This window comes from Nyctibius grandis, chromosome 1 (genome assembly GCF_013368605.1).
Source record: "Nyctibius grandis isolate bNycGra1 chromosome 1, bNycGra1.pri, whole genome shotgun sequence".
Taxonomy (NCBI): Eukaryota; Metazoa; Chordata; class Aves; order Nyctibiiformes; family Nyctibiidae; genus Nyctibius; species Nyctibius grandis.
Window position 1 is genome coordinate 64,618,587 of NC_090658.1, and position 23,732 is coordinate 64,642,318.

Below are 23,732 nucleotides of genomic sequence, written 5' to 3' on the forward strand. Positions count from 1 at the left end.
AGGTTTGCTGCACTGCGTGTTAAAGGCGGGCACCTGAGAAACGGAGCACTCAGATGTAAAGGCACCTGTACTTCTAACTCTGGATTTTAAGGGGCATTGGCAGTTTAAAATAAACTGAAACCGTGACTGTTCAGTGTTGTAGTTTTCTATTTCGGTGCTGTACATGTGACACTATAGTGTCCTACTCAAGCACGCAGGATAAAATTATGCAGTCGCTGCTCCCCTGTGGCTCTCACCTGAACAAACCGTGTGTCATATCACCATGCTGAACCACTTATTTTGCACAGATTGAATGCACAATGCTCATTCGAATGTCATGCACTGTGGCCTCGTGGCCCCAAGTGCACAAAGTTATGCTCAGCATTAATTTTTGGAGATTTATATCCAAAACTCTTATATCCAACATCTAGACACTACTGAAACCTTCACAGGCCCCCTCAGATACTGCCTGAAGTCCTTCAGCTCCTCTGTCAGTAAAATCCCCAGGTACTGAGGATCTCTCTGGTGAGTCTGTGCCCCCATTCCTAAGCTGCAGATGTGCTCAGAGGCCTTGATGGTGCCAAAGTCTCAGCAGGACTCTCAAACAAAGCATTGTCCTGGGCATCTGAACTACCAGGTCTGGCCCTACCAGATATCCCTGCCCACTCATTGCCTCCTAAACACAGCTAGGGATGAGCAGGTTAAGATCTTTTTTTTTTCAGTAGGTGGACTACCTCCTTGACATAGTGGCTCAAAAGTCCCTGCTGTGCCTGTTAGAAGAGGAGCTGAGAATCAAGTACACCAGTCCCAGGTGGGAAAGGCACATTAGCATATCCCAAGAGCTTTGGTCTCATGATGGGGCTCTTTTTTTGGTGTGTATCCTAGTCACTGAAGCGCCTTTTCTCCTATGCCTATCACTGTCAGCGTCAAGGTCATAGCTGCCAGATATGGATGATTTAACTCACTTTAGACACTGCTGAGGAATGGGGTGGTATAGATTAGGAGAGTCTGCAGCATGCGCAGGGACATCAGGATGAAAGACAGCTGGCAAAATGGCTATCAATCACTTGCGATTCAGTCAAGCACATAAAAAGCAGATATGAACCCACTCCTACATTTACACTAATTCCGACAAATATTTTTCATTTCTATTTACTGCATTCCTACTTGCTGTCAGTGGGTCAGCTGGAATCTGTACACCAAGCTGCATGGCAAGCAACTCACGAATGGCTAATCAAATAAGACATCCTTACTTAAATAACCACTACCTGACATCTACCTCAGAGACACGCTTTGTCCGTGAGGTCCGCCTGCAGTCAAGGAGCAGCACTGCAGAGTGCAGGTCCCCTGCATCTGCAGATAACTCTTCTTTTCTGATCTGCTGCGTGAAGGGGAGTCCGGTGCAGCATGGGGACAAACAAGCGCAGGAAGAAAGGACGAGCAGATGGCTCACAGGCTGTAAATAAGGATGCCTTACCTCTGTGTAAATGTAAAGCATCGCAGCCCGCACCTCGGACTGTAACAGCAGGGACTCTCCATTCTTTCTTTCCCTGCAAACCGCCAGCCACGCTGAGTCCTGCCTGGGGCTCCCGGGATACACGCTTAGGTGACTAGCTTGATGTTTTGATCTAACAGAGTACATGCTGCTTGGTGCTCCCAGCCCTGTTAAGTGGCTTAGTACTTCAGATCACACCAAAGGCTTGCTGAGCAGAGCACTGAAGTATCAAAAGACAAAATGACATTCTCTTGACACGAAAAATGTAGTAAGTGCGTTCTTTTCTATATAACAAGTTATCTATTAATATAGTGGTTAGATCCCTGAGAAATGCAGAAACATAGATAATATTCAGCTCATCCATCTTCCCAGACAGGAATTACTGTAATCATCTAAAAGTATCCCTTCCCCAAACAAAATGAATGTGCAAGCACAGCCTGCACAGCAATCCCTTCCTGCACGGTATTATAAGGAATTCCAGTGCAATGCAAGTAGTCATTAAGCCAATTGTTTCATGTTACTTTTGCCTTTCTACTAAGAAAAGAATCTTTAGCTATGAACGATTTGCATCTTAGCAAAGAGACTTCCAGAAGTGGTCACAAAAAGGGAGAATCCAAATAAAAGTTCTCCCTTGCAGAACAGGAAGGAAAAAAAATACATGAACTTGAAGAGGTGTCTGGGCAAAGAGCAGAAAGCATCAGAGGGTCAAAATCCCCTAAGGACATTAGGGAAATACCAGAGTATTTAAAAAAAAAGGCCCAACTAGCTTTAATGTTCCCACACAAGTAAATCACAAGAGACAGGCTGGGCGCTCATTTACATAGGAGCTTCAGAATGAGACAAGCCTCATGTGACTTTAGGATTATGAGTAATGGGCCCATAAAGCAGCAGAGAAAAATCAGTGGGATATGGGGCAGTTCCTGTGACATCCTTCCTCTGCACAGAAGTTGCGGTTAACAGCAACTGGAGTTAACCAACCTCTCAACACTGAAGGTGTCATGATGGAGGCTCTGCCCTTTCAGCACGCAGGGGCTGATGGCTGCCAAGGCTGGATGCTTTGAGTTGCTTCAGTCTCCTGGTGGAGCCATCCTTCCCAGTCTTTGCCTACTCTTTCAGCACCGAGGTGTCCGCCTGGTGCAGAAGTTCAATGAATCGGGCAGGCATGTGAGTTGCATGAGCTGTAAAGAAAGGGGAAGGAGGGCACGGAAAAACATAGTCAGATTTTGAAAAAGAGGAGTATCCTGTATAGATGGGGTTGGTAGATCCAGCAGGCCCTGCTCTGGGGGGAGGCGGCTGGCTTCTAGGTTGTATGCTCTGAGAGGAGGGGTACATGGGTCCAGAGGGAGATGGGCTAAACTGTAAGGAGAGCAGTGGGTGTGAGGAAGGTGGACAGGCACCCAGGAACATGGAGTAGAGAGCTGAGTGAATTACAAGGAGTAGCTAACATCTGGCAAAAGTACTCAGAAACTTAACATCTATGTGGTTTCAGTTGGGACAACACTGAAGCATATGCTGAGGTGTGCTCTTGAACAGCCAGAAGGGATTAAAGAGTTAACCAGGATAGAGAGCAGTTGATCTGGAGAGGTCAGCCTCTTCAGAAAGGGTCCTCTTTCCTGACTGCACAGGGATGTTTGCAGCCCCGACTTATTTTTTTTCCTTCAGGTTAAGAGCAACACCAAGAAGCCACAGTAGTGTACAGTATGGCCTGTCTAGGCACAGGTTTGAAACACCTGAACACTGGTACAGGCATACTCATGCCACACTGAGGGAGCACTACAGTGCAGAAATCCCCTGGTAGTGGGGCTGGGTTAGGCTGAGCTTGGGATGAGAACAAAACACTACTTTCAAGTACTTTGTCAAGAAGCAGCTGGCAACTTGCTTTTCAGGAGCTATCCAGCAACCCAGATGCCAAGACCAAAAGGTGAGGGGCTTCCCTGCCGCCACTGGTGAGGGGAGGCAGCAGGGCTGGCCTGTGCCTTCAGGGCTGCACACCTGGCTGGGCAGAGGTGGGGATCACGTGCTGCCATCACCGCCTCCCAAGGTGGCACTCAAGCAACACTGGTTAGGATCCCTGGCATAACTGATGAATTTCCAACCAAAACGATTCTATGATTCTATGAACAAAGAAAGCAAAGTCAAGTCAGTCTAAGCTTAGCTTCTCTTGCAGCCTGGTCCTGACCATCTTTACTTTCCCACACCATAGTTCTGGGAACTGAAGTTACTCTGCACCCACAGGAGCCAACTCCTTATGGACACTGATTACACAGGTCTCCCCTGGTACCAAGAGCTCTTCCCGAGAGGACGATGATGTAAAAGGTGGGAGTACGCAGAGACTTACAGCAAGCCACCACCTCTTCAAAGTGCTTGGCTACATCATCTGAACCAGGGAGCGCTTAGTAACATGCTGAACGTCCTGAACAACTGTGTCCCATGCTCAACTGTGCTCTCTCTCATCAATATAAAACAGCAAATTCAATCCTTCAATAATTTATTTCTTTATAACAGAATGTTTTTCAATTATACATTTAAGTTTGTAACTTTCAACACAAGAGTAAATATATGTAAAAAAAAATCCTAGCTGTGCAAATTTCAAGTTGCATTGTTTCAAATAATATAAATACTTTAATAAAATGTGTTCACATTAAGGTTCACAAAATATATAAAATTTAACAGAAATAAGTCATGAGTTATTTAATTTTTTTTCTTTTTAAAAACTGTTTTTTAATAACTAGACAAAGATTCTAAACTTGAGAAGCAACTTAGAAGAGGTATCACCTCCAAAATCATAGCAGCAAAACAGATGCTGAAAAATTAAAAGGTGTGAAAGGAGAAGAGAGAAGCAGGTACCAGGCACAATGGTAAAGGCAAGGCCGCTAAAAAGGTATTGCAGATTGAGAAGAGCATGCATGAACTCCAGGAGTAAAATCTCTACTCTAAAGCACTCCGTTACCGAGCTCCAAGCTGTTTGCATGGTAACAGAATCACATTAAGGATAACAGAAAAAAGTGTGACAGAAATGGGGAGGGAGGGTACGAACAGCAGCACACATATTCCCAACAGTTACAATGCAAGAGAAGAGAGTTGCTCTCGTTTCAGAACTGAAGTCAAAGACAAAGGGCTTTGGTTTTTTTTTTTTGTCTGTTGGAGGCAATTCCTTCCATACGAGCAGGGAACGGCAGGATTCAGTTCTCCCATCACATGCATATGCTCATGAAAGTTGTTTCTGTAATCACCTGTCTTTCCAGCTGTCTTGGGATTTGGGAAAGGATCTAAATGCTGGTTAGGTTAAGCATGTTAAAGGAGCAGACCACTGCTGGTCTTGTTTCTGGCTGCGGTTTGCTGAGGGCTCTGCAAACACAGAACCGCTCACCGTTAACACCCTGAATGCCTGCGGGAGCTCTCACCTTGACGAGCTTTGTAAGAACACTAGCAAGGATGCAGGCAACGAAAAGCAAGTTTCTTCAGACATCACCCGCAAGTTGCATCAGTCTGTCATGGGAGATCCCTCTCAGGAAAGACTTGCCTCTGACTGATGTACACAAACACAAAGAGCTCCTGCACCTCCAACAGTAGCTGCAGCTCCTTGCCCGGGAGGAGGAGAGGTATTGATGAAGAGGCAGAACTGGGAAGTTCTTTGGATTCAAATGCTTCATACTTCCTCCTGGGAAGTCCAAGAATTAAATATGGCATTGTAGGAGCTTAGTCACGAACGACAGCTCTGTGCAGAAGGCAACCTGCCCTTCTCAGCAGTCCTTGTACGCAGTGTTTAGAGGAAGTAGACATTTATTCCCATTCTTGGGAATAAACACGAACATGAGCAGACAGCTTATATTTCCCCCCCGCCCTCCCACTTGCAGGACTGTTAAGTGTTTTGGACATAGCACCGTTTCAGTGAAGGAAGTAGCTGGTATCACTTTCCTGTTCTTTACAAACTGCTCCCCTCCGCTAGCCATAGATCTGTTTGAACTGGTAGCATTCATTGCAGTAGCCGTTGCACTTGGCATTGCCATAGTGATCGCAAGCAGGGGCTCGGCAGCGTTGCTTCGGGGGCTCCTCTGCAGCCGGGTCCCTGGCACTCCCCGACGGCGCGAGCTGACCGAAGTGCCGGCACTCAGGGCACAAGTCATCGCTTCTGCAGGCCAGGTTGTTTCTACACGAAGCCACAGCACACTGTCTTCTCTGGCTACTCAATGCTGCTCGCGGCAAATCTCTGTGCTGTCCCGTTCTCTTGAAACACATGAAAACACACTGTCAGTTGCCATGCTGGCAGCACAAGCGGCTTTTCATTTACTTTCAACTCTGCTAATGGTTTGTACAGGTAGCCACTGGGGGCTGTTGCAGACACATGCTGCTTCTGAAAAGTACAATACCAAGAGCCAAGTTGGGCTTTACCAAAGAAAATAACAAATTCTGCCATTTCTTAGAAAAGAATGTTTTTTATCTTTGGTAACTCTCAATTCTAAAAGGGTCAAAACAAACCAAATTTAAAAAAAAGATCTGTAACAAAGAAAATCTGTAATGGGCTCAATGAAAAAGGCAACATGTAGTGGACTAAATCCCTTGATGCAGTTGTATAGCTCTAAGGGTAAAAATTAAAATCTCTCCTTGATCAGCAAACAAACCAACTGTTGGTCCAATTGCTTCCACTGAAATTGCTGGTGAAATCCCAGCTGAGGTAAAACTGAACACAGCCATGATAACCCTAAACTGAGAATGACTTTTAGGAGTGCTGCTCAGTTGCAGCAGTAAAAAATCATAAGATACTCTACACTTGTCTTTCCATGATACTTAGGATGCAGTCATTTGAGGATTTTCTAGTACACATCCTGAGTTGTTCACCCGAGAGAAAAATGTGCAGTGCTAAACAAGAGGAAGATTTTGAGAAGTTCACACTTACTTCTGGCTGTCTCACCAGCTGTTCTTCTGTCCTCCTGGCTTCCTGAAATCGCTGGTTCTGGGCTTTAATGAAGCAGTTCTGGCAGTACCCTTCGAGCATCATGCTGCCCAGGGTGCCGCAGTCGCGCCCGCTGGCAGGACACGGTGTTACGGAAGGCGGCAGCGGAGGTCCCTGGCTGTGCTGCTGCTGAGGACTTCCTCTGAGATCTCCTCTGGTGGCGTAGCAATGCGCTGTCTGTAATGCAAAGTAAGGATAGGAGGAGTTCGAATGTGCCCAATAGATCTGATGACCCAAAGCAATTATGAAAAGCTCCCCAGTTAAAAAAAAAATCTACTAGCCTCAAACATGGGTTTTGGACAATCCTGAGCCCCTCAGTTAATGCACTTTCCTCCATCTTACATAAATAAGGGAGATAATACAACCTGATTTTCATACCAACAGTTGTTGAAACAGCTGATTTGGGAAAAACTTGCCTTGGTGGGAAAAACTAGTTCCCATTGAAGTCAAGAGGAATTTCACCTTTGACTTCAGCATGTCATCCGTCATCTACCCCAACACTTCCCTCCTAGCCTCCCCCATTTCACGGCAGCAGCAGGTAATGGAATTTACAACAGTACAGACCTTAATGCGAAAAAGTGCCTATAGCTTTTTAGTCTCATGAAGCAATCTTATTATATTCCACAATCAGAAGGAAAATTTTTTCATTGTGAACAACGCTGCAAAATAAGCTATTGCAAGCTGGCATAGAAGTTCCCTATTTGGAAGTATGTGGAAAGCACAGCATGGCACACTTGTCAGCAATGAAACAGTCTTAAGAGACAAGCAATAATTCTATCTTTACATGTGCCTTTCACCTTCTGTACCAAGGGCTCTTTGCCTGTGTAACTGAGCAGTAGTATGAAAGATGAAGATTCCATGCTGTGATTTTATTCACAGACTATTACCTTTTCGAAGGCCTGCCTTTCAACACACATGCACACACGTGCGCACATGCACATGGTACTACCAAGAAAGATTTCAAGGTAGATTACACTAATACACTCCTAAGTTGCTCCAAAATACAAGCACATTATCTACAGTCAACTTCTACTTGCTCTGCTTATCAAGACGACCTTCAGTAGTTACTCCAGAGTGTTATCACTGTTACAATCCAGAATGGATACGGATCTTCAAATTCATCCCTAGCTTTTTAAAAGTCTTGCTAACGTAACTCGTTTTCAGTAGCATCAATACAAAAGCATTTCCCTCACTGACTCCTACAACTTGTCTAGCTGTGAAGAAGATTCATACCAAACCATGACTGCAGTGGATGGTGGGGAGGGATCAAAACCCACCCTCTCTTGAGCTAGTTTTGCTTCCATAAAGGCCAACAGGAAGTTTTACAAGAGATTTCACAGATTTCCCACACTGTTACCATGTGTCCCTTTACGGGATAATAACGGCCAAAAGCACCTTCTCCTCAGACTGCTGCTTCTGCTCCACGCCGTTTCCATCATTCCCTGCCCTTTTAGCACCCAGTGCACGCAGAGCTTCACAGCTTGAGGAGGCCAATCTGCAGCCAAAGTGTGCCAAAGCTCACCCCATCTCCACTTACCGTGGTTTTCCCTGTACTCAAAGAAACACAGCGTGCAAAAGCCCTCATTTCTGCGATGTCCGAAGAACTTGCAGCCAGGTTTCCTGCAGAGGCTACCTCCTCTGTTCTCCTCGGGAGGCAGCGTGGGTGATGGGGGCTTCTCGCCGCAGCTGTTGGGAGCCTGATGGCAGGAGTGCTGGAGGAGGCTCTGCGTGATCTGGGATGGGTCAGACGTCGATCTCTGATGGCACGTGGGCAGGAAAGCAGGGCTGCCGTTTTGACGAGTGCTCTGTAGTCCTTTTTGAAGCAAGTGCTGCATATGCCGTTGAAGGTCCTGTTGGCCTTTCTGATGGCACACCTTACCACGTGGCATAGTCTAAATGTCTCCGGTCATCCAAGTTGTGGCGAGGACCGAGCTGTCTGGAGTTGTAGCAGCGTTCACAAAGCCCATTGTGTTGCACGTTCAATGTAAAGGGGCAGTCTGGTGTCCTGCATTTCATGGCCGTGGTCTCACTGTATAGGAAAAGGCTTGGAGCAGTTGGAGGTGCGGAGCGAGGCCCTGTTACAGGCTCTTCGGACGTCCATCCCCCAGGTTCACAAACGTCCCCACGGGAGGAGCCCGACGCAGCTGCCTTCAGTTTCTCGGGTGCTGCTTTGGAGGGCTGCTTTCTTCCTTTGCTTCCCTGGGACCTCCACTCAAAGCACTCGTGGCAGTAGGGCTGGGTGTTCACAGACATGTAGAAAGGGCAGTTTGGTGTTTCACATTTCACCTGTAAGAGGGACAGCTGGGAAAGAGACAGTTCCTGTCTCTTCCTGGAGCAGGTCTCTCTCTTAGCAGGTTCAGCGTTCTCCTGCCACTTCTTGTACTCATGCTGTACCAGTTGAAAGTAATCTTCCACAAGGTTTATTTCTTTGGGTAGGTTGCCTTCATCTAACCTGACAGCCAAAAAAGGAAGATTGCATCAATGGTTGAAAAGGGCAGATGGTGGGGGTGGAAGCAAATACAAGCAATGTGGGGAAGAAATGTAGATTTAATGCACATCCATATTACTCAGCTAGAAGATCCAGGATGTTAAACTGTTGCTGTAAATGGAAATAATTTTAAAAGCAGGTGTTCAGTGATGTCAAATGGAGACTTTCACATCTAAAGAAATGATCTGACACAATGCTAAACAGAAGTATTCTTAAAAGGATTTTCTAGATGAGGGCTTTCTGTCTGAGAGATGTTTGCAGGAAGAATATGGATAATCTCTCAGAAGTGAAAAGAAAAATCCCCCCAGTCCTGAATTCCTCTGAAGATCAGTGCTCAGCTGAGCTGAGGTTAGAGTGGAAGACTCCTCTCTTCACCAGCCCACACTAAGAACAAGCCTTTCCTACAGTGGGCTCAGCATTTCATGATACAGTTTATCATGAAATCTGCTCCTGGTTTTGCCCTGTTGGGTCTGTATCTACCAGTGGAATACTTCAAACAAACTACGGGGCTTCAGTGCGTTGTATGTAATGCTAGCATCCATCACACCATCCCTACTCTGCCCCTGACCACAGGGAAAACCCCACACCAGAGCTTCACCATGCCACAGTTGGGAGGATGAGGAGCTAGCATTACTGGTAACACTCAAGAACATATCCATGCAGTGGGACTAGGGAAGCTGGACTGCTACTCTTTACGTATGCATATATCCTTTGGGTAGGAGGACTTCAATTTTCCAGGCTCCCAAACCACCACTCCTGGTGTGGTAATGGAAGTCAAGACAGAGGATAGAGGGAGTTGCTTCCCTCCTACACTCGTGAAGGGGCTTGGTGGACACCGCTGCCAGCGCTTCCTAAATGCGAGAAGCTGAGGTGCCACCAGCTGCCCCCTGCACGTTACTGACACTCAACTGTCAGGGGGACGAGCACAGGCACCTGTTCCTCCACCAGCCACAGCTTCCTGCCTACCGCCGCACAGCAACAGCCAGTGTTGTCGAGGCATCTGCACTAAGAACATATCGCCAAGTACCTTCCCTATGGCAGACAAAATTACACCAACTGCCCTTTATGCAATGTGCCCTTACATAAAGCACAAGAGTTTGGTCTAACTAGTTCCTGGGTTTAACTACTTTTCAGCCACACTCCTGTATAATCTAAAAGTCAGTGAAACTAATCCATTGGGTTTACTCTTCTAAATCAGTCTGCTAAGTCTGAAGACATTTTTGACTTTATATTTGAGACTGGTCTTTACTTCAAAGCATGTCAACAGTAATGCCAATATTTCATATTTCAAAGGGTAAACACATGTGCTACCGTGGAAGCAAGGAAAGACCGAAGGCATACACTGGGCTGCCCGGCTGCTCCCATCTCCGTAAACAAGATAACTTTGAGGAAACAGGAGTGACACTCACTTTGCAGCATTAATTAGATGAGTTGTACCATGATCCCAGCCTTGCACTGGAATTTCTATCACTATCAGGTAGTCTTTTAGTAGCTGCTCTTTCTCCCTCTCTTCCGTGTCTGTCAGAAAGTGCACGCTCAAATCCTCAAATCTGCCTCGTTCACTGGTGACCAGAGGGACAGCCCGGATTTCTGTGGAAAAACAAGACGGATTAGCATACATAATCTTTTAACAGGCAGGAGTAACCACAAGATGCAACACATGGAGATGTCGCCACTGCTGCTGAATTTTCCGAGAGAGAGGAGAACGGCTGGCAAGAGCAACTGGTTCTGAACAGTGCCAGCAGGGGAGGATGCAGACATGTTTTGCACCACAAACCTAGCCCCTTCCCATTGGAGTTTTAATGTTCCCATCAGCAATTTCTTCTCAGTGTGGGCAACACTGTAGATCTTAGTTTATTATACCTTTCCATGGGATGATTGCCCTAACTTGAACCTAGAGAACTGCTATCGTTCAGAAGGAGATGCATTCAAAAACAGCGAAGCATATATCTCATTATCCTGCCAGGCAGTGGCACACCACTGTGAGACCGTGTCCTTCAAAGCTCCTTCTCTTATGATGGGGTGTTGGAAAAGAAGCCAGAACACACTGAATCAGATGGCCACCTTTGACTGATCCCAGCCTGCAAGCAGGTGAGTGGTACTCCACTTTCAACCAACATTTTGAAGACACCTTTAGTTTCTATTCAGATTTACAGACAAAGCTGTTTCTGCTCACATTTTAAGAACATATTCCAAAGGAATCTTTTACACTTATTTTAACTTTTGAAACGCAAATCTAAACCAGATTATATTTTAAATGTTTTATCAGCATGATGACATTGAAGAAGCTATATAAATACCAAACAAGGTGCTTGAAAAATACCTGGCCCACTGTCCTTCAGAGTCACTAGTGGTGTAAAATGCATATTGTCGTAGCCAAGCACAATTGGGTATCTGTAGCTTTCTTCAGCTGGCCAAAGGAGAGGCAAGTAAATACCACCAACATTCAGAGGAGCAAAACTGGATCCTGACTCTAAACTTCTCACCACTTTATCTGCATAAGGAAGAAAAAAACCCACATAAACACAAATAAACACATAGTATGTGCTACAGGCAAGAGAAAACATATTCTGGGTGTTTTAGAACAATTGCCTGAAAAACTCCCAGTTCTGAAAACACACCTATCTGAAAACAACAATGAGCAAAGTAAGATTACTAACACAGCACAGAGTAACACGGTCTGTGATGTGAGATGACTGTCTGGGCAACTCACCTGCAAGGACAATGACTGGCCTTCTGAGGATGTTAGCAAGGATGAAGATGTGGATTTCTTCCAGTGCATTATATGGAAGCCTGTTTCGAGCCCCAGATGTTTCTGGGGAGGTCATTTCAATGAGGTATTCCCACTCCTCCTCCCAGTTCTGAGGAAAGAAACATCCATCAGCAATGGTTCAAAGACACGAAGGTCAGGAACCAACTGCAGCATAGCAGTGCTCAAAATAATCACATTTTCCCATTTCCTCCACAGGAAGACTATTTCTGCTTTCCACTAATGGCGGAATCCGTGAAGCCAAAAAGTAAACGAAATCAGCAAGGCCACGCTGATGGGCACTCACAAAACAGCACCATTCCCTCAGGCCACCTTACCCGGGTGTCATAGTGGAGTCCCGTTTCTACAAACTCCTGGGATTTAATAGCCTCCCGCTGCCAACGGAGCTTGAAGTTCCGTGTGTCAGTCTCCCTGAGTGCGCTAAACAATGTTTTTCTTAAGACGAGGTCGATATCTTCAATACCCCACATATACTGCGATGCAGCGTGCATGAGGCAATTTCCATCACCTGCAAAAAAAGAAAGAGCACATTCTTTTTTAAATGGCTACTTAAATAAAACCCCACAAGCATGCAGGATGTAGAATTATGCTGCGCATATGTGTATTCCCTGTGCACTTCTCTCTAAGCCTTGGACAGAAGGCTTTTAACAAGAAGACCACAGCTATGAGCTCTCTGCTCAGAGGAAGAAAGGAACAAAGTCCCCTCTCTACTGGTTTTGTCCCTTCATGGGTTGGTGTTAAGCTGTCATTCAGCAATGGTGGGAAGCCTGACCCTTATCTATCTTCCTTAACTTTGACTGATATCATGAACTACATTTTGGGGTCATCTGTAAATATCGAACAGTGGAAACAGCTTTTAAACATGACAAAGTCAACTTAAAATGACAAAAGAATGTGTAAATCTCCCTCATCAGTGTTTACATAAGTACACCTGATGGCACGGGTAGAGATAATGAAAACCACTAAGAATACACTATAGTAACACCAAGCCTCATGTCCCCTGAGGAGCACTGCATTGAAAGCTTGGCACTTGGCTTGCTCCTGATGAGGAATTGTAATAAAAAAGAGATAGAAAGGGAAGAGTAGGTGATTCATGCCAAGCAATTGTAGGAAAACCTCTTGCCTTCCTCTCAGAACTGATAGTATGCTGGGCTGTTAAGTATTTTATTCAGAGGGTTGTTTTTCTAAAAGACAAAATTAAAACTAAATAAATGAATAACATAATGATTTTATTTCCATTTCAACACACTCCTTGCATTGAAAAAGTCTTCTTTACTCTACAGGTACGAAGGAAAGAGCTGTTCTGCAATTTCAGAGGGGAAGAAACTGAGAATCAGAGGAGTTAACTAACTTCATTAAAAGGTGTGACAAACTATGCCTATGGCTGAATTTCAAATTCTCTCTCTAGCCATCTTCTTCAAAAGAGGATGTCTCCCCTGAAAGGGAGACATCAAGAATCATTACTGTCATATCCTCAGATTCAAAACTAGGTCCGGTGTTTACTACAGCAGTAAACAGATTCACTGAATGCTAAGAAGCCATAGCAATTTCCTTGGAATAGAGGACATCAGCCATGGTAAAGCTACTAGATTTTTCTCATATGGGGAAAAAAAAACACTCAAAGAAACCCCACAAAAGACTTAAACCCAGTTTGCTACATGCATTATGAGCTCAAGTACACCATTTGAGAACACTTTTGCTACTTTTTCTGTGAAACTGCAGAGAAAAACCTACAACAGACCCCAGAGCCTGAAAAAGATACCATTTGATGTCTATGTAACACTTCATAACTTGTTATGGACTCAGTGCGTATCAGGTTCCTGCAACTGCCCTCGGGTTTCTGAAAGCTGTCTTGCAAAGCTTACTTCAAGTCTGCAGGCTGCTTACTTGAGCTCAAAAAGCAAGGAACAACATATAAGACAGAAAAACTGACTGGGTTTCCTTCTGACCAAGAAAGATGACATATTAATCCTGTGAAAATTTTCCCTTTGCAAGATCTAGAGCAAAGATAAGAATTTTTTTTCTCTCTCTCTCGCTCCGAGAGCTCGCTTTCAGTTCTTTATTGAGAAGCGCTGCCCAAAATTCCTTACACAGCACTCGGAATTCCCCTGTGCCGTTTGAGTAGCAGTTGAGCAACAGTTGTACTTTTTGTTCTGCGGCGTGCAGGGCTGCACAGCGAAGCCTCCCTCGGACTTTCCCGGGGGGTGTGGCTGGGCGAGCTGGAATGAATGCCGATTCATTATACAAGTGAAATCTCTACAGCCAATAGATGCTGGAATTTTAATTAAAAAAAAAAAAGTTTCAATTTTTATACCTCCTACTGCTTTCCTTCTATCCTCCATTCGCATATCTGTAAAGAAATATGTGGTGATTCAAAAGGGCTTTTTTTAATTGAAAAAAAACCAACACCACTCCACAAACTCATGTACATATTAGGTAAAATACACATCGAAAGATCCCATAGGAAATACTTTCTCTGTTTTCAACAATTAAAACCTTCATTAGAAAAAAACCCAGAATTTTCTGAAGAAAGCCCACTGTTGACTGAAAGAACTAGTATATTCCTCCCACATGTATGGGTTTAAGCAGCTAAATGCATTTTAAAGTATCCTTCATGCCACATGGGAGGAAAAAAAAACCCATGTTATTTTCTGGGATAATACAGGGTTTCTCCAGGCTTCTGGCCCTTCTTTCAGGGATCCTCTCCTTCAGTCCAGTCTACCTTCTCCCTCCTGCAAAGGTCCCTCGCTGTGACTACTTTGCATAAACCACAGGTTCCCAGAGCCACTTCTTCTACTCATGCACTTAATAACCCTACAGCACTGAACTGAAGCCGCGTTCATTGGCTGCACAGGGTACAGGGGGACCACAAACCGAGCCTCAACCTGCCCTAATATTTCAGCATCTTGTATACGGGTGTATACGCCTGCTCACGGATGGGATCCAAGTCACCCGTCCACAAATTGTTCCCATTTGTAACGCTGGTTGACAGTCATGAGACAACGCAAGACATCACAGTTATCGAATAGAGTGTTGTCAGCAACAAGGGCCTGTCCAGGCAGTGTTAACCCCTGCAGGACTCACAGATGGGGGATTCCAAAACTGTTGCTTTTTGCCCTGGGCAAAAATTATGCACGTTGCCTATTTTCCTAGTAAATCTGTTAGAGTGTATCTCCCAGGGTGAAGTTTTGAAGACGCAATACTTGGAGTGATGTTACCTTCCTAGTACCTGCAAAGCGCTGCCTTCCCTAACTGCACCTCCAGTCCTTCTGGGAGTTCAAGACTATGCGATCTCCACGCACAGCCTAATTACAGTCATGAGCATTTTACGCACGTGCAAAAGCCAACCAAAAGGTCAGTGCCTGTATGACAGTTACAGGGACACACATTACAATCAGGCTCTTCTAGGTCACGGCAGTGATATCTACATGGTGGTTCTGTTTTTATGGCTTTTGCACAACACAGCCATGTGCAATCAGACTGAGAAGTATGGTAGAACTTGGGACGGAAAGAATGTGGACTAGGAAGATAAGGGCAATGTGTATATAAACAGACATGAAAAGAAGCATCCCACAGAACATAACGTAAGGAACTTCACTGAGGCTGCAGGTCTACCACACCCAGTGTTTCTATAAACAGTGTCATCTGCTCCTTGAGAAAAGAATATGTATTTTTCTGTGTTCTTGGAGCCCTCACTGTCCCAGTCTACCTTCCTGGATTGGGGCAATCTGTGCTATAGGGAATCCTGAGTCCAAGTTTGCAGCTGCATGACTGTAAGTCATAGCCATTACTAAATCTCTCCTCCACTGAATGTGGAACGCCCTGCAACTCTTACAGTCATGTGCAAAAGTTTCCTGCTCAAGACTGTGGACACATGCACCCTATTCAGGAAATCTTTGCACTACTGCTGTACCTTTTAATCTACAGCACTTGATGCAATACACACAAAGTAACCCAAGAGCCAAGTGCTAAAACCAGCACTGACCCTTGAAAGAAAAGGGCACTGCATACCTTGTGTTGCCCAAAGATGGCTATCATCAGTCACGCACACGGGAGTTACTGGTGAGCCCTGAGAGAAGGCAAGAGCTGGCAAACCCCAGCAGGTAGCTGAGGATGAGGGAGCCAGCCAGGTGCGGGGCACTGACACCAGGGCCAGCGAGGTCAGGTTTCCAGAGGCTCCATGTCCAGGACGCTCCCGCCAGCACCACTGTTAAAGCTGATCAGCAAGTGAACCTTGCCTGCCAGCTACAATGGCAGGGCTTATGCCAGGATATTAACTTCTGCTATATATACATGGGAATGTATCCGTGTCACTCAAAGCATCTGAAGTCTCCTCTTGCCTGGCATTAAGGGCTGTTCGGCACTTCCGACGAGGCAGCCAACACATAGCAGAGACAGATTCATGGAAAGGCGACGGGTGCAAGTCAAGGTTCCCGCCTGGTATTTACTCTGACGTGCCATAGATTATTGATATTATGAAAATATCTGTGAAATTTTCAGGCTATTCATAATACCGTGATAAGTTCAAGGGAATGCTATAGCCTCAGGATAGTACATCATGTGGAAAGAATTTTAGTTTACAAAACTAAGATTAAAAGGTATCACTTCTTTAAAACCCTGCGCTTCTGTTTCAGTAACGTGAACTCAGATACTATTAATAAAGGTGCTACGTTCGTATTACCCATTTTAATGCAAGTGCAAAGACCTGCTCGTAACTTACCATTAGTCTTCAAAGGGACAAGTCTCCGAACCTCCATGCACCAGTTGAGCTTCCTCTGGCGCTCCAGCGAAGTCTGGGTGGCCTGGTCAGTCAGGGCCTTCTGAAGTGTTTCCCGAAACTGAGGGCAAAACTGGCACATTCTGAACATTTCTATGGTATATCTGTGCATAGTCCTTAAGTGGGTGAAATTATTCCACTGGGAGGTTTGACCAGATCTTCAGGTGTCCTCTCTCTAATCTTCATGGCTTTCAGCATATTGCTCTGATATAAAGGCTTGAGGAAGAATGTGTTGGACAGCCATGTTCCTAGAAGACATCTGAATGAAAAGGATCCTTTTTATTTGCATGTTAGTGTCCTTGCATCACAGAGCTATCACTTCTGCAGAGATTGAGAAGGCACTTTCAGGGGCGAGATTCTGGCTGCAGTTTGCCTAAAATGGAAGCACAGAGTGGATGGAGTCCACTGAGCCTTATATAGATGGTTTTAAAGCTCATATCCATTAGACTCTCTGCATTACACAGATACAGACACTGACCAGCTTATGCCATCATTTACTGCTATCATTTCTGACATATTAAAAAGAATTCATAACTAAGGAAATTGCATCATCGTTCCAAAAAACCCCATTTAAATCAAAGTAAGGATAAAAGAAGGCAAGATCAAGGGTAAGGGAAAATTATCCTGGAAAGTTGACTAATTGATAACTGCACAGTGTAGTCCCATATGAAACCCACCGAACTTTCAGCCGTGTTTCAAGCTCTGTTTTGATGACATGCCAAAAAAAGCAGATAATGACCATTTCAGATTTCCACAACCCGTACATTCTGAGAAGTGATGCTTGGTACAGTAAAAAGAGCCCAAAGAATTACATGCCGTGCTAGTATCTGTCCCATACTTACGGTGGCTGACGATGGTAATGAGGAATTTGCAGCAGATCAAGTACTCAAGGACAGACTTATGTTACTCTCCTTGAGGCTTCCTTATATTTTGTGAGCGGCAGAGCTACTGCCCAGAGGTGCTTGTGCCATGTGTGGGGGTGCAGACTGCAGTGCTGCTATTACTCAGCGGTAAGTCCAACAGAGCTGAAAAAGCATTTCCACTGGGCTCAAAAACCCCAATATTTTTCCACAGTGGGACATGTAATGTTTGCTGCCCTGCATCCCTTTCTTCAGTATCTCTGGCCTCATGGCTACAGCAGGAAGAACAAAAAACCCCATAACTCAAACTGTCTACACTCTCTGAAACACTTATCAGAGCACACTAATTCTGTGGCTAGCTAGAGCCAAAGTAGGGACCACATCCCTCAAAACTCCCGTGCACTACAGCAACACCAACAACCTATTTTTACATGGAGGGACTCTCCATGCTGTTCACATACATTACTGCTCTGTTTAAAACAAAGCAAAATTTCTATTAAGACAAATAAATATATGCATGCCTAACACGTTTAGACTACAGCTGGTCACGTTAGGAAAGCCCACCGTTGTGATTATGAATCTACAGACAAATATCAAGCCATAGGTATATATTAGGTCTCTATGTATACCATGCAGGTAGACAAGGGAGGACAAGAAGCACTGAAAACTGATTTATGCAACTATTAGGAAGTTTTCTCATGGACATGGGATCTGGAGGGCCAGAGAGAGGAAGAAGGACTACAACCTAAGGGGGCCTACAGGAAAGCGGGAGAGGGACTTTTTACAAGGGCATGTAGTGATAGGACAAGGGGGGAATGGTTTTAAACTGAAAGAGGGTACATTTACATTAGATATTTGGAAGAAATTCTTTCCTGTGAGTGTGGTGAGACACTGGAACAGGTTGCCCAGAGAAGTTGTAGATGCCTCGTCCCTGGCAGTGTTCAAGGCCAGGTTAGATGGGGCTTTGAGCAACCTGGTCTAGAGGAAAGGTGTCCCTGCCTGTGGCAGGGGGGTTGGAACTAGATGATCTTTAAGGTCCCTTCCAACCCAAACCATTCTATGACATGATTCTATGATATGATTCTAACCTGACAGACTGACAGGGAAGGGACTCCTGGGTCTGTGGAGGCAGAAGACCCCTCTTTCACAGAAGGACTTAAGCACGTCCTTCCCTGCAGGAACCAGCTGCTCTCTCCTCTTCACTTGAACACTTCCATTGGAGACAGCCACCTCCAGCCACCCAGCTGGAGCTCATGGAAAGGGACCCTGCCACGGTAAGAGGGGACTCAAACTCCTGCTGCCAAGAGCTGCCCTCTATTACCTCCCTGAGAACCAGCAACCAGCTGATTGAGAGACTCAGTGGATGTCCTGTCAAGCCCTAAATAGAGGTAGGTGAGACATAAGATGCTCCAAAGTCCTTTCTGCCCAGTCAGGGCAATGTCAGGGCAATGTTGGCTCCTGTAAGAGCACCAGGGACAGGGCTCAGAGCTGTCACATCTTGCAATACATGGAAAAGCTTTCCGTTAGCTAATAAAGATGGCATATTCTTATCATTCCCCCACCAACATACAACCTTAAAATGGAAATAACACATTTTCTCATCCACTCCCCCCACCACTATAGTTTTACCTACGCTATTTATGTAATCCTATATCTAAAAGTATGGATGATTTAAGGAATGAAATATAAACAACTCCTTATAATCTGTTTAATAATCACAGATATACTTTGCTCTGAGATGACCAAAATACTGAATTCCTTACTTATGTAAGTAGAGCCATTGAGTCAATGGGGTTTTTTTACATGAATAAAGACTAATCACATGATTAAGCACTACCGGCATGAACCCTTGAAATGGTTATTTCCAGCTTTAAGTAACAAAAAGTACTGAGTTTACAAAAGCATTCACTGAAACTATATCATTCAATATTATATTCTACAGGCATATTTTCCCCTCTACACATGGAAATTACTGTCTATGCTATTTACAGTCATTAAATGTCAATCAAGGCAAAAGCTGAGCAACCCTTATTTTCAAAAACAATGTGATGAAACAAAGAGAACTCAACAGCCAACTAAGCTTAGAGGTTTAAAGAACAGAAAGCTCAGCTACAATTATATTAGTTTACACTGTACTGTGCTTTACTGTATGCTATACTACTTGCAACCTTTTGATATGTAATGAGTATGAATTCCCAGAGAAGCACCACTGTAAACAGTGATTAATAGCTGTCAGAGACAGCATCCTTTCTGAACATGGAGAACTGAGGATGCTGGGCTCAGGAAAGCTGAATAACTGTTCTGAGATCTGCCAGTGGCTTCATAAAGTCATTTTAATTTTCTGTCCTCTATCTAAAAAACAGCAATAATACATTCTTTTCCATAAAGTGCTAAAACAATGCTAAAATAAACATGCTCAGTACACCTTCAGCACTCATGGATTTCTATGCCTGGGTCTTTGTCCGAGTGCTTGGTACAACACTAAGCATATTATCACTCTTTGCCACGGAAGAGGATGAGGACTGAGGGGGTATTATAAACCGCAGGACTGGTTTACAAAGCTTAGTTCCCTAACTCACTGGTCAGCTGGCAGCATGTGTGTGCAAGGTGGAAACGACAGCCGCTGTTACCCCCTGCCAGCTTTACAGGAGAAGGAGCTCAAAGCAGACAAGGTTTCCAGCAGCAGCAAGCGCTAAAACCAAACCAGCAGACCCACCGCCACTCGATTTCGCCGAGGTCCGTGCAGAGCGGAGCCCGCTGAGCCCCCCGGGGCCGGGCCAGCGCCAGTCACCAGCGGGCACAGTTTCACCAGCGGGCCAAAGATGCCCAGCGCGAACAGGGAGCCAGCGCGCAGCCCCCGGCCCCTCGCAGCGGGCCCCCGCGCGGCTGCCGGGCGGAAAGCGACCACACACACCACGGCAAAACCCGCCTGGTCCCCCGGGGCCCCCTCTTGCAAGCGGGACGGGGGAGATAAAGCCTGTTCGGGGGTCCGCCGCCCCGCCGTGCTGTGCCCGCCTCCCCTCCCCGTGCCCGGAGCGGCGCTCACCTCTCCGCCGGCGGGCTCCTCCTCCGGTCGACCCTGCCGGTAACTCCTGCTCAGCAGCGGGGCTGGGGCGGTGGGACTCAGCCGAGGTCGGGAGCCATCAACCCCCGCCAAGCCGGGGCTCGCTTCCCTCCGCCGCCCCCTCCCCACCGGAGCTGCTGCCGGCCGCCGCCGCCGCCGCGGAATGAGGGGCTGAGCTCGAGCCTCTTGGTTTTTTTTCCCTTTCTGTTTCAGCGCCCGGGCGCAAAAAAAAAAAAAAAAGAAAAAAGAAAAAAAACACACAACAAAAAAAAAAACCCCACCGGGGATTTCCACCGGCAGCGCCGGGGACTTTCCGACATGTGACAACCGCCGCCGCCGCCCGCCGCCCGCCCCGACCGCCGCCGCCAGGGGGCGCCGCCGCGCTCACCGTCCCGGCCCCCCGCCCCGCCGCCGCCGCCGCCGGCACCGGGCAGCCCCGCCGTGACTCACCGACGGGCTTTTCAGGAGGCTGGTTGTCATTTTTTCCTTCCTTATTCCGTTCGCTCCCCGCAGCGGGGGGTGCCCATCCGGTCCCGCAGGCCTCGCTCCGCTGCCGGGCCGGCCCGGTGCTCGGCGGGATGCGGAGGCGCCCCGGCGCGGGGGAGGGCAGCCCGCAGCCCGAGCGGCTGAGGCCGGAGCAGCCTTGTGCCCCCGTGCAGGGCATCGCCCCGGCGCCACCCACGGCGGTGTAAAAGCCCCTCAGGCACCAGGGAGTTGTGCTGGGGAACCGGCAGCTGCCTCCGGTCCTGCCCCGCAGCTCGGGGCTGCACCCTGCACCCTGGCTGCACCCTCTGAGCGCCAGGACCAGCGGCACCAAGAGGCTCCAGCTTCCCCAGGAGCCGGTACCTTGTCCTGGTCCCCGTGCACAAGTGTGACAAAGGGGCCGCTGGACTCCTCGCCCACGCAGAGAGGCCTCAGGGTGTAGGGTGCCCACCCCCCTGGAGCTGACATCCCAACGGATTGGGGAGGGACCCTGTCCTGTTTGAAGCTATTGCTCTTCCAGACTGTTTTCAAACCCAAGCAAGTGTTTTTTTATTTTTCATTTAGGTTGAATCTGCTTCACAGTTTTGGCTTTGTACTGTGAAGCGAACCACAAGCAAGTTCGTTTCTTTAATTAGAGGTTAAACTGATATGTAATCCCGTAACTCCATATGTTGGTATTTTAGGCAGGAGACGTTAATGTGCTTTAATCCAGCCCTGCTCAAGGTAAGGTGGTCAGAACTTTAGACCAAAGTTATCAAGTCAGGGAGTTCTAAGTGCCTGAGTGTGATTGTAATCTCTTCGCCAGGCCTAGCAGTTTGTAGAAATCACTAAATTTAATTATTGTAATAATTAATTCACACCTTTAAACAATATCCTAAAATCTGTGCAATGGAAAAAATGAATAAAATGTACTTGAGGCCTGTAAATATGACTTATGGATGGAATTTACACTAGAAAAAGGGCAGTTCCTTGCCCATCAGCTTGGCAACCTGCAGGCACTCAGAAATTAAATACGGTGCAACAAAGTTTCTTGCAGTCTTCGAAGACTTTATCCTCACAGACGCTGAGCTCCCGCCCGTTCCGGAGCATCCGCTGCTCCCACTGACTCCATGAGAAGCGGGGTTGCTCCACACCTTGGAATCAGGGCTTAAACCTTGACTCCTTCAGAGAACAGGTGGGTTTTGGAAGAGTTCAGCCTTGAGCTCCCTCCGCTCCCCTCCAGCAGCAGCAGCTGGCTCAGCTCATGCGCTCCTGTCACATGCCGTGGTTACATGGCAGCGCGCTCTTTCCCAGGGTTTACAGGCCTGGGTCTGGCTCTGTGCAGCCTGGCATCCTTCTTTCTCTGCCTTTTGTTGAAGAAGAAATTAGGGATGTGGCTGATAATTCCTTCCAATGCTTTTTTTAATCCTCTCCTTGCAGAGATTTCTTTTAAAAGGTTTTTGTTTATTTTTGGGGGGACTTTTTTTTGTTTTCTTTTTCCCCCCTAGATTCTCTGCTGCCTTGGAAAGTAGTAGTTGGGTAGGAAGGCTCTGCACTTAAGGATTGATGGCCTGAGGGGTGACTGAGATCCAGGGGGCTGGACGCTGAGGTAACTGGGCCTCAGCAACTATTTTCATAACTAGGGCAGCATCTGAGGTGTGATTTATGCAGTGTACGTTTCCTTCATCATCTTGCCATTCCCTCCTCCTGGACATCTTTTCCTGTCCCTTATGTGGGCTGAGGTGCTGGATTACTGAAGTGATCTGATTAGAAAACAGCTCTATGTGTGTGTGTATGCATACATTTATTTATTTATTTACATCCAAAGTGTTTCTCTCATGCGATGTGAAGCCTGGCCACCCACTGAGTTTTACAGAGTGTTTGAGGTGATGGAGAGTTTCACCGTGGAGTGGGAACGAGGAGCTAAGGTAGGAAGTAGGGAACAACAGGCTGACTTACACCCTGCTTTGTATGTGGAACTTCAGCAAATAGATTAACTAGTGGTCCTAGCCCCTTCTGGAAAGGAAAATAGGCGTGAGTAAGGAGACTGATAATTCTGCATGTGTTAGCTGTGAGCCTATGAGGGAGATGCCGAGTCCCAGGAAAACCTGAAAAGGCAACAGCTTATTTTTGTTTCTCTGAACAGTGAGCACATCTGAATATTCATAATTACTATTTACACCTCGATAAACTGAAAGTTGATTGCAGGTGGCTAAGGCTGATGTTTATCATACAGGTCTGAGCAGGGTGGCAGGAATTAATTTGATCTGAGTTTCCACAGCACAAAATGAAGTTCTGTCTTGTCAATCAGATCTCCTAGGTAATATAGGAATACATTAAAAATATCAACAATATCAATAACTATAGAATGCATGAATGCATATTCCTCTTTTCTGATATACTCCTATTTCTTGTAATTATACCCCATAGTTTATCCCAACATTTATGATATAATGTTTATATTTGACAGAATATAAACATATATATGTATATGTAAGGGCAAGGAAAATTTTCTTCTTTGAAGTGTGTGTGTGTAGACACACACATACACACACACCTACCTATATACACACACACACACATTTTTATGTATATATACATACCTGTATCTCTTGAGGGAAGGGGGAAGTTCTCCTTGCATTGAGGACATGATAAGAAATCCTTTAAATTGCAGATACCTAGATTCTGGTTAGGCATAAGGGTAAAAATCCCTGCCTTTATAAGTGGTGAAGTTTGTATAACCCTGGAGCAGGCTGTCTAGGGAAGCTGCAGAATATCCATGTTTGGAGGGTATTTAAGTAATCAGTTTCATATACATCAATCAATAACAATTCTTCACTGGGCATTGGAAGAAGAATAAATGTCTCAAGGCCCATTCAGTTT

The 23,732-nt window shown here is 46.0% G+C and overlaps 1 protein-coding gene across 1 annotated transcript; it reads right to left on the reverse strand.

Moving 5' to 3' along the window:
* Positions 1–5,336: 5,336 nt before the first annotated feature.
* On the reverse strand, positions 5,337–16,707 carry TNFAIP3 (TNF alpha induced protein 3). The gene is given in 13 exon segments (XM_068405126.1): positions 5,337–5,701; positions 6,372–6,497; positions 6,499–6,605; positions 7,966–8,239; positions 8,242–8,307; positions 8,310–8,880; positions 10,326–10,506; positions 11,240–11,410; positions 11,630–11,777; positions 12,004–12,194; positions 16,407–16,587; positions 16,590–16,676; positions 16,678–16,707. Coding segments are annotated over 13 exon segments (2,415 nt in total). The 3' UTR covers positions 5,337–5,419.
* Positions 16,708–23,732: the final 7,025 nt, after the last annotated feature.